Source organism: Arvicanthis niloticus, chromosome 14 (genome assembly GCF_011762505.2).
Source record: "Arvicanthis niloticus isolate mArvNil1 chromosome 14, mArvNil1.pat.X, whole genome shotgun sequence".
NCBI classification, from domain to species: Eukaryota; Metazoa; Chordata; class Mammalia; order Rodentia; family Muridae; genus Arvicanthis; species Arvicanthis niloticus.
In genome coordinates, this window is record NC_047671.1 from 48,829,801 (window position 1) to 48,845,560 (window position 15,760).

General features: G+C 44.4%; 1 protein-coding gene and 1 long non-coding RNA gene across 4 annotated transcripts in view; one reads left to right on the forward strand and one right to left on the reverse strand.

Annotated features, from left to right (window-relative positions):
* Positions 1–11,053, forward strand: part of Fgf1 (fibroblast growth factor 1) — an 87,864-nt gene extending 76,811 nt beyond the window's left edge. For all 3 annotated transcript variants that reach the window (XM_076912738.1, XM_034518568.2, XM_076912739.1), the window contains 2 exons: positions 2,701–2,804; positions 7,586–11,053. In XM_076912738.1, coding sequence (XP_076768853.1) covers positions 2,701–2,804; positions 7,586–7,780 — 299 coding nt within the window. In that variant the 3' untranslated portion in view covers positions 7,781–11,053. The remainder of the gene's footprint in view (positions 1–2,700; positions 2,805–7,585) is intronic.
* The window catches only part of LOC143434334 (uncharacterized), a 314,842-nt gene that overhangs the window by 131,457 nt on the left and 167,625 nt on the right, over positions 1–15,760 (reverse strand). The window lies entirely within an intron of this gene.

Consider the following 15,760-nt stretch of genomic DNA (forward strand, 5'->3'; position numbering starts at 1 on the left):
TGGGAGGGTGTAGGTCTACAGAACTAGAATGGAGAGTTCCCACTGAAGGGTCTGGATAGCCAAACGTGAGCACCGTAGGCTGGGTATCCTGCCTTCCTGCCTGCTCTGCTCACCGAAATATAAGTGCAGGAAACTCAGCCAAAAACAAACCCAGTGAAAATGAGCTATGAAACTTGGACATCCTGGAGAAATAATATTTCTAGAGGAAACTCTTGAGCCGACTCTCACCAGCAGACGGTCCCGGGCTGAGGGCTGAGGTCATGAGCTAGGCAGGCCCCAGCTCTTGTTTACCTCGGTGAGACCTTTCCAAGGGATTTCACAGAAGTAAAGAACTTAACCTCACCTTGCCTTGCAGCAAGAGACAGAACTAGGAAATTAAATGCTGTAAAAACAAACAAACAAACAAACAAAACCTTCCTCCCTGATTATGGAGACACAAGCCTGGAATTCTAGTATTTGGGCAATTGAGATGAGAGAATTGACAGTTCAAGGTCATTCTTGGCTATGTAGCAAGTTCGAGGCCAGCCTCAGCTACATGAAACCCTATCTAAAAAAAAAAACAAAACAAAAACAAAAAACAAACAAACAAAAAACAACCCTAATCTACTGGGGGGGGGGGACCAGGTCCCTAGGTTTGCATAACAGTGGCTTTTAACCCATGAGCTATCTTACTAGCCCTTACAGTATTTCTTCACAACGTTATACAAACATCTCTACTGTTTTTGATAAAAAAAAAAAAAAAAAAAATCTTCAAGGCTCTTAACCTCTTCTACTTCCACTCCATGCCCTGTCCAATTCTTGGGCTCCACTAATCTATTCACTATACTTATGGATTTTCCTGTTCTGGGCTAGTTTCGGGGCAGGGTCAAGCCTCCAGCCTGAGGCCTCTCATCTTGACCCCATTAACTCCAGAGAATGTGTTGGAAATGCAATTCAAAGACCACAGCTTGTTGAGGATGGCTTGGCAGAAATATCTGTCAACATTAGCCTGGTGACAGTCACTCAACAGAGACCAACTGGGCACTGTGTGTAGTACAACGCTGTACTACATATGGGGATCCAAGGAGTCAAGACAAGATAGACAAAACTCCTTCCCTTCCTTTCTTTCTGTCTGCTTCCTGGATAAAGCTTTAAGTAATGGAACAATCGCATGCTGACCATACACTAGGGAGGTATGGGGACCACGGGACCCACTGGCAGAGGGTCACGGTGGCTCCTCTGGGAAGATATTTAGGCAGAGGTCTGAAAGAGGAGAGCCAGCCTCGTAAACATCTGGAGGAATAAGTGCAAGACACAGGCATAGGATCCTTGGGAATAAAAGAGTTTGGTGAGGGCTGGGGAGATAGCTCAGTCAGGAAAATACTTGCCATGCCAGGTTGGGGACAGAGGATCAGCTGCCAGAAGGTACATGGAAAAGCTGAGTGTCGTGATATATGCTTGTAATCCCAGTACTAGGGAAGCCAGTAGCAGGTAGGTCCCTGGGCTCACTGGCCATAGCCTAACCTAATCAGAGAGTTCCAGACCAAATGAGAGACTCTACTCAAAAAACAAGGAGGATAGATCTCGAGGGACAACATTCATGATTTTTCTTATCTTCACACTCACATAAGTGCACACACATACACACACAATCTTCAAAGTTATGTAGTTAGAGCAGAGGGAGCAAGTACGTGATATGAGGCTGGAGAGAGCAGCTCCTGGGTGTCCTTTGGCTTATAGTCTCATGACCATATTCTCAGGGGTGACCAAAGCTAAGGAGACCACGGGGAATGTTAGCCAGCGGCTCCCAGCTCCCTTCTTATAATTTGGATAAACTCTACTCACCATAGGAAGTTGGAGGAAGTCTCGAGTCTCTAAAGCAGACTACCAAGGACAGAGAGATACATCTTCTAGGGATGACATAATTATTTGTCATTTATATGTGAACTGGAGGGAGAAAACACCAGCTCATCCATCAGGATGTGGCCGACTGTTAGGATACAGATAGCTACAGAATGGAGCATGAGCCAGCTAGCAAAGAGGCTGGAGAGATAGCTCAGCAGTCAAAAGCACTGGCTGCTCTCCCAGAGGACCTGGATTTGATTCCCAGCATCCTCTCCTGAGTACTTCCTCTCTTCTAGGCTTCATTTGGGATGCCCCGGAGGTTGGGGGGTTCACTGAACTTCACTGTGAGTGGGTCGTGACTCCCAGGAATTCTGCCCTCTCTAGGAAATGAACCTAAATAACCTTGGGTTTAAAACATTCCCAGTCTGCCTTCGTGTCCCACTCTGCCACGAAGGTGTGGTTGCATCCAACGGGGTGACAGCTAAAGCTGCCACTGCCTGTTCTACAAGGATGGCTGTACTCCAAGAACTCTTGGGGGGAGCAGAACCAGGGGAACCAGTATCACTTGTCCCTGTAATCATTTTCCCTCAGGTGACAGAGGAAGAGGATAGAGGAACTGAGCAGGTATGCACAGGGTAGATGGGCTGGCAAGCCAGCCCTTGTCTCTCTTTTCCTCGGGAATGTAATTGCCTTGGACAGCTCTCCCTGGAGCAAAAAGGAAAGGAAACTACTGTTTTGATTCACTGAGGGCTCATCCTCGGTAGAGCTCCACAAAAACGGATAAGCAGAATTTTCCATGGCCGGCCATCCTGGCTGTAGGGTTATTGGCAAACGTGCGGCGTTTGTTGACTTTTACTTGTGTTATTTTCATTCCAGTTCAGCTGCAGCTCAGTGCGGAAAGCGCGGGCGAAGTGTATATAAAGGGGACGGAGACTGGCCAGTACTTGGCCATGGACACCGAAGGGCTTTTATACGGCTCAGTAAGTATGAGGCTGACGCCTCCAGACTCAGCCAAGGCTTGAGGTTTCCAGAAGTCTTGTTACACGGAGCGATGCAAATGAGACACCATCAATTAGTCTTTGTTTGTTGTTTTTTCCAGTACGATTCCCACCCTCTACCTTGCCTTATTTTAGACACAGACATAAAAGTTTCTTGTGGTATCCTCTCAAAATACAGATTATCATAGGGACTCGGGGTGGGGGGTAGGGGGGAAGGAAGGTTGGCAGGCATGTTAGTAACTTTTCAAGCACTCATTTCAGAACACCTAATCTTACCTTATCCATTCAATCCAACAATATTTCTTGAGTGAGTGAGGGCTATATGTTTCTCTTAATGTTCTGCCTGGGGGGCAGGGGGGTTGCACCTATTTGCACATGAGCATCTGAGGACCAGGGAACAACCTCAGGTATCAGTCCTCAGGTGACGTCTACTTTTAAAGGAAAGAAAAAGTCAGGGTCCCTCACTAGCCTTGAACTTGCCAAGTAGACTAGGCTAGCTAGCTAGAAAACCCCAGGGTCCATCAGTCTAGGACAAACTAGGACAAACACACCATTGTGCCTTACTTTTTTTTTTTTTTAATGTAGGTACCAGACACTGAAGTTAGGTTTACTGGGTATGTTTACCTCCCAAGCTTCTTAATGCTTTTTTAAAAATAAAAATCAAAATTACAGTCCTTTAAAGTTTAAAAATTTTTCAATTGTATTAAAATTTGAAGATAATGTCTTCCATTCCAGGATCACCTAAAATGTTAAACAAATTTTAGGAATTCAATTCGACATTCATTTGTAGGTGCTAAATGGGCAGTAAGGATGAATGAGCCACGTGGGAAAAAATGGCATCTAATTGTTTGTTAGTAGCTAAGACTATCTGTTCCTTCCTTCTTGAAATTAGAGCTCAATGCTGGTCTGACTGAGTAAACCTTGTCTTCCTGGGAAAGGGGCAGAAATAGAGGCAATCTGACTGACCACTTTGGGTATCTCTGCTCCAAGAACTAGCAGCGAGAGGTCAAACCAACTTTCAAAGCTTTTGGATTCAGTGTTCCCGTCTTTGTATCCAAGCACTTGTAAGAATCTTGCCTGTAATTTGTGACCCAATCCTTCCCTTTCAGAAAGATGATGCCTACAAAAAGGGCGGCCTGTAGGGCAGATTTAGTCTGGTCACACCTTCAAAAGTATCAAATTGCCAAAGCAGCATAGGCACAAGAAGCCTGCTTAGTGCAGACATGGTGCAGTTCTTCCATGGCCCGCTAGAGGGCAGGAGATGAAATCCTGGCAAGGGAGAAGATGACATCGGGTGGTTGGAGTTGGGCAGTGACTGCTGCCTCACAGAAAATAGACTTTAGGGCAGTTCTTCCAATCGGCCATCAAATCAGTCAACTGAACAACCATTCCCTCTTAGACTCACAAATGAAGCTCAGGCCTCTCCTACTCTGACAAGTTGTTTGTCCACTGTGAATCCTGTCTACAGCAACCTCATAGATGGTCCAAGGAGACAGCGCATGGAACTTGCTCACTAGCTTCTGGCACTTGGGAGATGTTGCACTGGCGACACCTCTAAGACAAATAAGCAGCTGGTGTGCCCCACATACTCACGAAGTCTTAGAGATCATGGCACGGCTTTAGGCTTTTTTTTTAATTGAAATTAATTTTAACATTGACTCTAATAGTACACTTGAATACAAATGTTGAGGGAGAACTACCTGAAACCAGTGTCCTGAAGGCTCCAGGAAACACAAAAACAACAACAACAAAAAACCCTCTTCTCCTATATCAACCGAAGCCATCATTGTAAGTCACCCAAATATGATCTTAGCATGTCATACCTAAGAGTCTTTGCATATACCAAACTGACAAAGAAACATTCTAACATAGCTAACCGATTTTTGGCAGGAATCCATTCTAGTCTGTATAGAAGGGGTATTTTTATTTTGAAAACTTTAGTTTGCAACACTGTATAACAGAATATTAACTTAGTTATCTACAGGGGTAGCAAGTGGGTGGGTTTATAATACACTAATGGCTTCCTGTATTTTCCAAATTTTCTACAATGAGTGTATGCCACCTAAGTAATTGGGGGAAAGTGTGCTAAATATAAAAATAGAAACAACCACAACCATAGGCACGAATCAAGAGCTGAGGAACACGTCCCCAGAACTGAGGCAAGTGTAGAACAAGATGACACAAAGCCTAGCTGAAGGATACTGTGCCTCTGAGATGGCTGGCCAGCTCAGCCATGACTCAGCCACGCTGCTTGTCAGCTGCACCACTGTGACAGAGAAGAACAAGTGTGGAACGTGACCATCCCCACCTTCATCACTGAACACAGGCCTGACACCCACCTAGGGCCATCACAGGGTGATGCTATAACAGGGTCATGACAACCCACACAGTCTAGAACTGCCTCCTCCTTCCTTCTGTCTCAACAATGTGCCCCAGTACTAGTGTCTGGACCAAGTTCCTCCAGAGGCAGAGTCATTCAATTAAATACTATATTTATATCCTATTTTGTTCCAGGAGGGTCCAGAATGTCTCACCCAGGTGTCATTTCCCTAGACTATGGATGAATAAGAAGCTGAACACTTCCTGTTCCTTGCTAATAAAAGCTAACTCTGGGGCTGGGGTGTAGCTCAGTAGTAAGCTGTTTGTTTAGCAGGAATCTGGCTCCTACCCAAGCAGGAAGAAAGAAAGAATTCCGTTAACCTACTCCTAGGTGATGAGGAGGCATCATCAGCAAAGCGCTGTGTATAAAGGGAGATACAAGGCCATAAAGGCTAGTGAGGTTCAACCTCTCTGTTCAGTAGGTCTTACACCCTAATAAAACAAACATGCCCACACATAAACAACAATGAAGGATCCAATCATAAACCATGTGGCTTATTCAAATCAGTTGTGGGTAAAGAGTCCATAGAGATCATGTGACTTGAAGTGACATGTGACACAGTCAGATATGACAGGTCATCAAAAAGGACAGTGTCCCCACCTAAGAGTTCCCACATAGTCACCTTAAATCCAAATTGAGAGTGTGCATTCCAAACTCTGGTACAATAAAGTAATTGAAACATTGGGTTTTCTCCCTCTTAATAGATTGTAGGTAAACTGTCAGCTGATAGACATTTTCCAGGCAACCATATTATTAATATGCTTGGGCTATTTCAACAAGCCTACAGCTGCACCAGATTACTCTCTGAGGAGGGAACTGTATCCCTCTACTGACCGCCTTGCCATGGATATTTATAACCACCATAGCCAGTACTTTAAGACCCACCCTCAAAACTAGAACTTTACATTCACTCAACTTACTCCTAATGATAAGGGCTTAGAAGTGAAATCTTTGGATCAACGATAACGCATGTTGTAGGGTTTGGAACATAGCCTGGTGTAAAGTCCTTGCCCAGCACTTGGGGAGATTTAAGTTCAATTCGCAGTATTAGAAAAGAGAGAGGAAAGGGAGAGGGAAAAGAGAGTGGGGTAGAGAGACAGAGAGAGGTGTTTCAGATTTTGATACCTATCTTCAAGCCATGCCCAGAAAGATATCATAACTAACAAATGGTTAATTTGGGGGTCGGGGGATGATATGTTTTGTTCTTCTTAGAGACAGGGTTTCTCTGTGTAACAGCCCTGGATGTCCTGGAACTTGATCAGCCCTGGCTGTCCTGGAACTCACTCTGTAGACCAAGCTGGCCTTAAATTCATAGAGATTCCCCTGCTTCTACTTCTTGAATGCTGGGATTAAAGGTGTATACCACCATTCCTGGTCATTAATATTTTAACTTCATTTTTTTCCTTGGTAGGGATACTGAATACATTTTCATAAGTTTATTGCCCAGTACTAAAACAGTAGCTAAGGCTGAGCATTGGGGTGCATGCCTTTAATCCCAGAACTCAAGAGGCAGAGGCAGATGAAGCTCTGTGAGTCTAGCCTGGTCTACAAAGCGAGTTTCAGAGAAAGCCTTGAAGAAAAAAACAAAACAAGAAAACAAAAACAATTTTAAAAAACACAGCAGAAAAGTAGAATATGACCTTTGTAAATTATGAATTTATATCCATAGTTTTTTATACATTCTATATGTTTGAGGAAATGGGGAATGGTACTCATGAACTGTTAACAGTTGTCTAGAGCTGGGAACACAGTTCTGTGGTAAAGCACTTGCCTGGCACGTACAATGTCCTGCATTTAATCTCTGTCTCTCTACCACGCAAGGAAGCAAGCAACAAATGCCCACGGTTGCCTAGTAAGTAGGTGCTGGGCTTTGGGGTTTCTCCTTTTTAAAGGTCCATGCACACACACATGCATGTACATGCACACATACACTCACATACACGAATTCACACATGTACACATGCACACAAACACGCTTGCACACAGACACACACATATACAAACATATGCAATAATTTTTTTAAAAAACAGTATTAATTCTTTTCAAAGATAACAAAAGCTACTAAAATAATTAAGATTATTTTCTCTTTTTCTAAGTGGCCAGGCATGATTGGCACACGCCAGTGCAAGGCAGATGGAACAGAAGGCAGATCAGAAGTTCAAGGCATGCCTCAAAACTACAACAGAAACACAATGAAGTTCCAGTATATGTTTTTATGCTCAGGGCAAATTTTACACAAGTATTCATGTTCATAATGATTCTGGGGCAAAAATCCCAGCCTTTTAGTGAAAAATCAGCAGTATGAAAGAAATTTCACATTTTCATACAGCTGGTGAACAGCACCCACTAACTGTGCTCCCCCCTTGGTTTCTATCCCTTTAGCAGACACCAAATGAGGAATGCCTGTTCCTGGAAAGGCTGGAAGAAAACCATTACAACACTTACACCTCCAAGAAGCATGCGGAGAAGAACTGGTTTGTGGGCCTCAAGAAGAACGGGAGTTGTAAGCGTGGTCCCCGGACTCACTATGGCCAGAAAGCCATCTTGTTTCTGCCCCTCCCAGTATCTTCTGACTAGAGGAGTCTGTTCTGGGTGCTCCCTATTTTGGTTGACCCCTAAAAAAAAAAATGTTCCCTTGACCATTGGCTGCGCTAACCCTCAGCCCACAGAGCCTGAATTTGTAAGCAGTGCTTCTAAATAGCCCGTTTACTTTCCTGCTGAGCCCTTCCCTGCCACCCCAGCACAGTTTGGAACACAGGGACCAAATTGCTTCTAGGGGACAACTGGCTGGCCAGTCTAGGTCTGGGTTTGGATATCCAGACGCCTCAGGGCACAGAGCTGGACCTCATGATGCAAAGATGGGGGTCATGTAAAGCATCTAGAGGGGTCTGAGAAGTGGGTTCTTAGTTACTGCATGCTCTTTCCCCTTCTGAGTAAGTACCCCAGGCACTTAGCATGACTACCCTTCCCCCTACGAGCACCTCACAAATATCAGTAAAGAAACTGATAGTGAGGCTGAAGGAATTCCATGATAGAGAAAAAAAAAAATCTCCCCACCCCACCCCCACGTACAGACAGGACTTAAAACCAGAAGGGAGTGTGGCATTTCCATGGACAGCCTAGAAGCATGGGATCTCAGAACAGAGTGAGAGGGCAAGGCTCAGCCACAGGGAATCAGGATGAATCCGCAGCCCAGCAGTCATTATCAAGTTACCAAGGAAACAACATCCACAGTCAGGGAAAGAGCCCTGGAAATGGTTTCTTAGTAATGGCAAGTACAGAGATCTGGGGTCTGAAGAGTGGGTGTGGGAGCAACGAGACAAGAAGGATGTCTTCAGCCTCTAAAAAGCAAGATGTTAGATGGGGGGAGGAGGAAAGAAAAAGTGAGACGATGTCACAGTGTGCTTAGCCACCACGAAACTGGGGCTGTGGGGGTCCCAGTATGATGGCCCCAAATTGCCTATGCATTCAGATCATCTGAGGATTTTGTATGAATATGAAAGCTGATTTGGTGGGGCTGGCATGGGGAGTTCTGTGTTTTGAAAAGATCCCCAGGTCCCTTAGATGCCGCTGGCTTCCCCACCATGCTTTCAAAAGCAGCCCCAGAAAATGCCATTCAAATGAAGGTTGCTTATACTTCACCCTCTTCTGCCTCCACCGCCTGGGTTTCCCTGAATATTCATTCAGGAAGTGTCCATAGTAGTTAAGCATGGTTTCAAGGCACCTTGGCCCAGTGCCTATAAAATGCCCACTTAGAAGTCACTGAAACCATACTTCACAAAAATGTTAAACCTCACCAAAAGCTTTTCCCAAGAGACCATTTCTGTTACCGTTAATTCACCAAACTGGCTTCCTCCTTAAAGTAAACCTGGCCCAAGTGACCAGCAAATTAGAAACACTATTCATCTCTGACATAGGACACAAATGCCATGAGATGGCCTTTCATACGCCAATTCTATATACTGTGAGACTTAGGTTTTCATCGCATTTTATATAGCTTGAAGGCATTAAACGGATTCGCAATCAGCCACAGAGAATAACAACAGCATAGAATGTAAAAGCTACTTAGTTAACTAACACACTGCATTCATTCATGAGACCTTTCCTCTTTGTTTCCGACTGCGCTTTAAGAATGGGTATCTAGGGCTGAGAGATGGCTTAGCAGTAAAGAGTGCATAGTGCTCTTATAAAGGACAGGAGTTCAGTTCCCAGCACCCACATCGTGATGCTCAGACCCAGCTCTAACTCCAACTCCAGACTCATGATGTCCTCTTCTGGCCTCCAGGGGTATTGCATGCACATGTACAAACCCACACTCAGACATGCATACATACACACTCTTAAAAACATAAACCAATGATATGGTGGCTGTGGATTAAAAATAATTATTTGCTGAAAAGATTTCTTATAACAACACTGTCATATTTTAGCATGGAAGACAGATGGCACTCCTGAGAGTCCAGAGTGCTAATGGAGGAACTAAACTGAGTTGCTTCACACATGGCTAATAATAACATTCTTCCAGATGTGGTGATGCACGCTTTAATCCCTGCACTCAGGAGGCAGAGGCAGGTGGATCTCTGTAAGACTGAGGCCAACCTGGTCTACATAGTGAGTTCCTAGGCAGCCAGGGATATATAGAAAGGCCCTGTATTTTTTTTTTAAATCATAGCAATGTTTTGCTTTTTTTTTTTTTACAAGATAATTCATGACTTTTTAAAGTCTATAACTTAAATAATACGGTTCTGTTTTGTTTTAGTAAATCGTAGGCACACTGGGGATAATACAGTATGGTTGCCCATGTCTTTGTATGAAGATTTGGCCAGGAAAAGTACACAGAGATGAGATGTATAGTAATTAGAATAGTGAGTAGTTTTTATCAAATGAACCGAACACAAGTGTAACACTGACCAAGACACATTCAAAACCACTGCACAAGGATGAGATGGAGTCTGAGCCTCAGAGACTCAAAGCACTGATGATGTACATGGTAGCCTTAACCATCAACCTAGTGACGATCCGTGTATTTGCTCAACATACACTGTAGACCCAATGTGTGTCAGACACTAGATATGGCCCCTGGGGACAATGTCTGTCAGGTGTCCTCTCCCTGGACCTATATTTGTAAAAAGAGATGCTGTAGATTCATTTCTCTCGGTCAGGTCAAAACATGGACTTCATAGGTTCCTACAGAACCAACAGTATGTTCTAGAAACTCCCAACAGTGGATAACACCCACTCCACCCCACCCCAATAAAGTGACAGAGACGAGCTTCAAAAAGTAAAGCCAGGACTTTCAATGTTAGTCCTTTCAGAGGAGTGGACTAGCTTCAAATGGGGGGGGGGAGGGCGCAAGCTGTTGAATCTTGCAGAAAGGGAGCAGAGAGCCTGTCCCTGTGCTGTTGGGAACACTGATCGTGGGAATATTCGGTTGTGTGCTCTCTTCCGTAACTAAGTCCTGAAGCCATCTGCTTGTCACGTGCCTTCCACAGGCACTCAGTTCCAAGCTGACTGCAACACGGTGTCCAACACTCCCTACAAACTGTGAGGAGCATATGGGCTCTTGACAGTTACACACTAGAGATAGAGCTGGGTGTTTGCCCTGATGGCCAGCAGTGTGTCCATACAAACCTAATTGGTACATCGGCTGCCATTGAAAATGAGGCCCCTGCCTTGCATTGAAGGCAGTGGAGCCCAAGCCCTCAGCTCTGCAGAGAACACTGCCTAAAGCAATCACAGTCCCCGGCTGCAAAGCAGGCTCTGATGGAGATGACGCCTGACCTTCACTCTGCGCCCGCACTGTATTACACTCTGCACCTTATCGATATTAATAAATGTTGTATTAATGGGTGACTTGTCTCCAGGTTCCTAAGAATTTCTCTGTGGAAGGACACTGGACATCCCTGGATGACATCAGGCATCCAGAGGAGTCAGCTGCTTTGTGTTCTACCGTCATCTTACAATTAGATAAGAGATGCTAAAGGCTAATGAGAAAAGCTAAGATACAAAAGTTTCACATTGTTTCGGAACAAGGCAATAAAAGGGATTTTCTAGGTCTCAGAGAGGAGAATAATCTGGAAACTTGCAGGTACTCTTCATGACTTGGGCCTTTTCTCCCTTGTATAAGGTATGTGAGATCATACTGCTGTTATCAAGTTAACATGCTTCTGCTTAGGCAAAGATATTATGAACAGAAAAATTTAAGGATTTATTTAAAATTTTAGGTCCAACGTCAAAAAACTACATACCTTTAAGACCTCTGATGCGAGACTTGGGAAGAAGTACTCTGTTCCCTAGCATATGGCAGAGTTATGCTCTCTCTCTCTCTCTCTCTCTCTCTCTCTCTCTCTCTCTCTCTCACACACACACACACACACACAGAGAGAGAGAGAGAGAGAGAGAGAGAGAGAGAGAGAGAGAGAAAGAAAGAGAGATTTATTCATGTATCATGCACAAAAAACAAACAGATGCAATATGCATTCTGTCTTAGTTATGGTTTTACTACTGTGAACAGACATCATGACCAAGGCAACTCCTCAAAGGACAACATTTAATTAGGGGTGGCTTAGAGGTTGAATGGTTCAGTCCATTATCATCAAGGTGGAAGCATGGCAGCATCCAGGCAGGCATGGTACAGGAGGAGCTGAGAGTTCTACATCTTCATCTGAAGGCTATTAGCAGGACACTGGCTTCCAGGCAGCTAGGATGAGGGTCTTAAAGCCCACACCCACAGTGACACACCTACTCCAACAATGCCACACCTCCTAATGGTACCATGCCTTAGGATAAGCATATACAAACCAACACACACTCACTCTGTAATTATAACCAATCCCTCCTTCTTGTTCTAACACTGAATTAAGTGCTGGCAAGAGGACTCCACAGTTAATGGTGCTGTGTGAGTCTGGCAGTCCAAGTTTGATCCCTAGAGCCCATGTAAAGGAGAGAACCCACTCCACAGAGCTGTGTATCATGGCATGTGTGCTTGCTAACAGGAAATGGAAGAGGAGAAAGAGGAGGAGGAGTAAAAGGAAGAGCAAGAAGAACAAAAAAAAAGAAGATTGTAAGTTGCCTTAAGTGGTACTTTAGAGTTTTTGAAGCTCTCCCACCCCCTGCCAGAACTCAGAATACGGAAACCTTTACCCATATGCACAGCTGAAACACAATTTTACAAAATGTATGGGGTACATTGCGTTCTTTCTGTGAACTCAAAGGTGCTGCTCAAGCATAGCTCAATTCCAAAGTACGACTTTAATGGGTCACAACCACAGTTTGAAAAATGCTAGATTAAAGCAACCATTCTCCTTTCCAAAGACGAAGAGGCCCAGTTAGGATTCTGTGCTATGACTGTAGTGTTTACAAAGATGTGGCTCATTCTCAAGTAAATAGGACAAGGGGACTTCCTGTGACACAGGCGCCATCTGTTCTAAAGCTCCATGTGTTCTCTGAGCCCTGAGTGACACAAAGTGAGCAAACTGATGAGATGGCCAAGCATCTCTGCGGCCTCCAAAGCAGGCAGGCCTGCACATTTCTGCTGTGGGGATCCTGGAGACTCAAGGCCACTTCCTTTTCCCTGAGAATTCTCACACTTTGGATCTTACTGTTATCCCTCGCTGGCTCCCAGTCTTTATCTCTCTAATCTTTCTTGGTCCCCAGAGGAAACTCATTTCATCATCATTTCTATGAAATTTGTGAATGGGCTGAGCCAGGAAAAGGCTATAAACCTGGGCCTTTGAGTATCCGTTTCTGGAAATGACCTTCTCAACACTTATCTGCCTAAAACACGTACAAAAAATTTACCAACATGACTGAGTCAATGGGGCAAACACCATTTCTGCTACAATGTAACCTGGATGCGGAGTTTGGAATTCTCACTTTTGATCAGCCAACTTTTAGAAGGTAATTCTGTGCCTTTTAAATGTGTGAGGGGGTAGGACAGCTGAGACCCTGCCTCTTAGGGGTTCATTTGACTACAAAGAGCAAAATAGAAACAAAGTCATCACTTCTGATGCTTATGGTAGAATTCCGGTTTGCTGAAGAGCTGGGGAGAGGAATCCCAGGTCTGAAGCACAGGGAGATTCTTGTCTTATTGGAAACCATAGCAACTGCACTCTTCATAAACTAACATTTTTTTTTCTTTTTCCATTTTCATATGTGTGTAAGTGGTATGCATGTATGAATGCATGTTTTGGATGTGTGTGGGCATACGTGGGGTATGCATTCACATGTGTGTGGGCATGCATGTAAAAGTCCAAGGTTGTTGACAGAAATAATCTTCTATCACTGTTCCACCTTAGTCATTGAGACAAGGTCTCTCAATCAACCCAGAGTTCACTGATACAGCCAGTCTTGCCATCAGGCTTATCTGGGAGCTCTCTGTGTCTCTACCTTCTAAAGCTGGAATTATTACAAGCAGACCATCCCAGTCATCTGGCATCTATGTATGTTCTGGGGATTCAAACTCCATCCTCACACATGCAGTGTGAACCCTTTAACCACAGAGCCATCTCCCCCCAGCCCACAAAAGTTGTCAGGGGCAATTATGACACTGTAGGGAGACTGAAGGCCAAATGAACTGTGAAACCTACATATTCTCCATTTCAAAGGCACCAGTGGGAATTTCTTTCACAATCGTTAAAATAAAATAATCTTTCTCCCAAATCAATCCTCTACACCCTAAGAGGAACCTCCTTTTGCTATTGTATGTAAGACTTATTCTAAATTTCAGCTAGAACTGAAGGCATGGGGACGCGGCATCAAGCTGGCACACCAACATTCCCTCATGCTTTGGGGATCTGTGCTAGAGGACGGCTGGAACCTTCCTGAAATATCAGTCCCACTTTGCGACTGACATAGTGACCACGGCATATTACACTGTTAGCTTTACACCATGGCTATTAAAACAAGAAATGAGGTCACACAGTGCCCGAAGCAGAGAAGGGGTTTACTTCATCCAATCACATACTGTAGGATGTGATCACATAATTTGAGGGTCTTCTGATGGGTTACAAATGTTTGTGATGTGGGGAGAAGGTATTTCCCAAATTGCTTCCACCTCCTACCCCATCACGCCACACAGGCTAAATTTACACACACAGCAGCTAAACACTGGTATCCGTCTTATTACATAAACAAGCAAAACCTCACCCAGCCTTAGCTGTGCTTTTCCTTCAGCCTTAATGAAGGGTTGGGTCCTCCCTGCTGGGAACTCTGTTCCGTTTAAGAAACTGATCTGCTTGGTCCAAGTGTTTGAGGATATGAATGTAAAAGGCAAAAGGCAATTTATACAGAAATAGACTTTGCTGTGATTTTCACATCTCATGGTTTCCTATCACAGGAAAAATGACGTGTAGAGTCTGGCCCAGCAATACATTAAGTGTAAGATGTTAGATTCTCTTATCCATGTGCCTTAGCCAAAAAACCCACTTTCTTCTCTGAAGTAGGTGAGAGGAATGTTCTTGTAGACCAACTAGTTCTGTGTGAGGTGGAAAGACAGGATTTTTGGAGCCTGGGGGAAACCAACTGTGTTAAGCGTCCAGCTTAACAGTTCCTGTGAAAATGAATAGGAAAACCGATAACCCTCTAAAAATAGAACACCTGTGTTAAGACACAGACAATGGTACAGGCTCTGGGTAGGCCAGACTTTCTCTGACACCATAGAGGCTGCAGGAAGGCTGGGAAGAGAGGATACATGCAGTGTACATGTGGTGCTACCAGACTGTCACTCAATATTTAATGGAGTGAAAAAGAGAGATGATGTTTAAGATTGCTTGAAAATGTGCATGACACATGGACCTCTGGGGCAAATCTGAGAGGCTATGGGCCACCTAGCACCATCCTCCAAAGCAACAGCAGGAAGTAGAAGCATCTATGGTACACGAATTCATCCACGTATTGTATTAATCATTTACCCTCTACCCTCATAGGAGTCAGCGTGCAAGCAGGAGATGGTATCCATATCAATAATATGAACAGGGAGATTGTGATGACTAAGGGAGGCAAAGAGACCTCTAGGGAATACTAGAATGGCAGGTGCAAGGAGAAGCTACTATTCCCAGGGTTGAAGAGAGGAAGGAGCTCAAGGAAAGAAAACTCGAAACTGGTGTCCTCTCACAGAAGAAATAGGGGCTGTGCTGGTGCTGTCTGTGCCCTGGCTGCCCAACCTATTTGCCCTTGGGGACTGGAGGTGAGGTAGCTCGGAATCCACATAGAGCAAATGAGAAACCCTAGAGCAAGCTTGTCTGAACACTGCTGTAAGCTCCTTTAACACCCTGCACCCGTACCCCATTGATCCCAAGAAAGCATCTCTTCTAAACAGCAATTCCTGATTGACTAGCATGGTCTGCATCAGCACTCCTAGGTAGCTCAGTCAGTCCTCAATTAGGTCCTCCTGCAGGAGATGCCTTTGAGGCTGTCTGGCCCCCAGGGTTTATGCAGAGGCAGCCTCACTATCTCCTATATACCAGAAGGCATGTCTCTACCCCACTAGATGATGCTTTAGGAAGCTTTCAATGGGAGTACTGGAGAAACTCTCTAAGTGCAACTTTCTGGAGGATA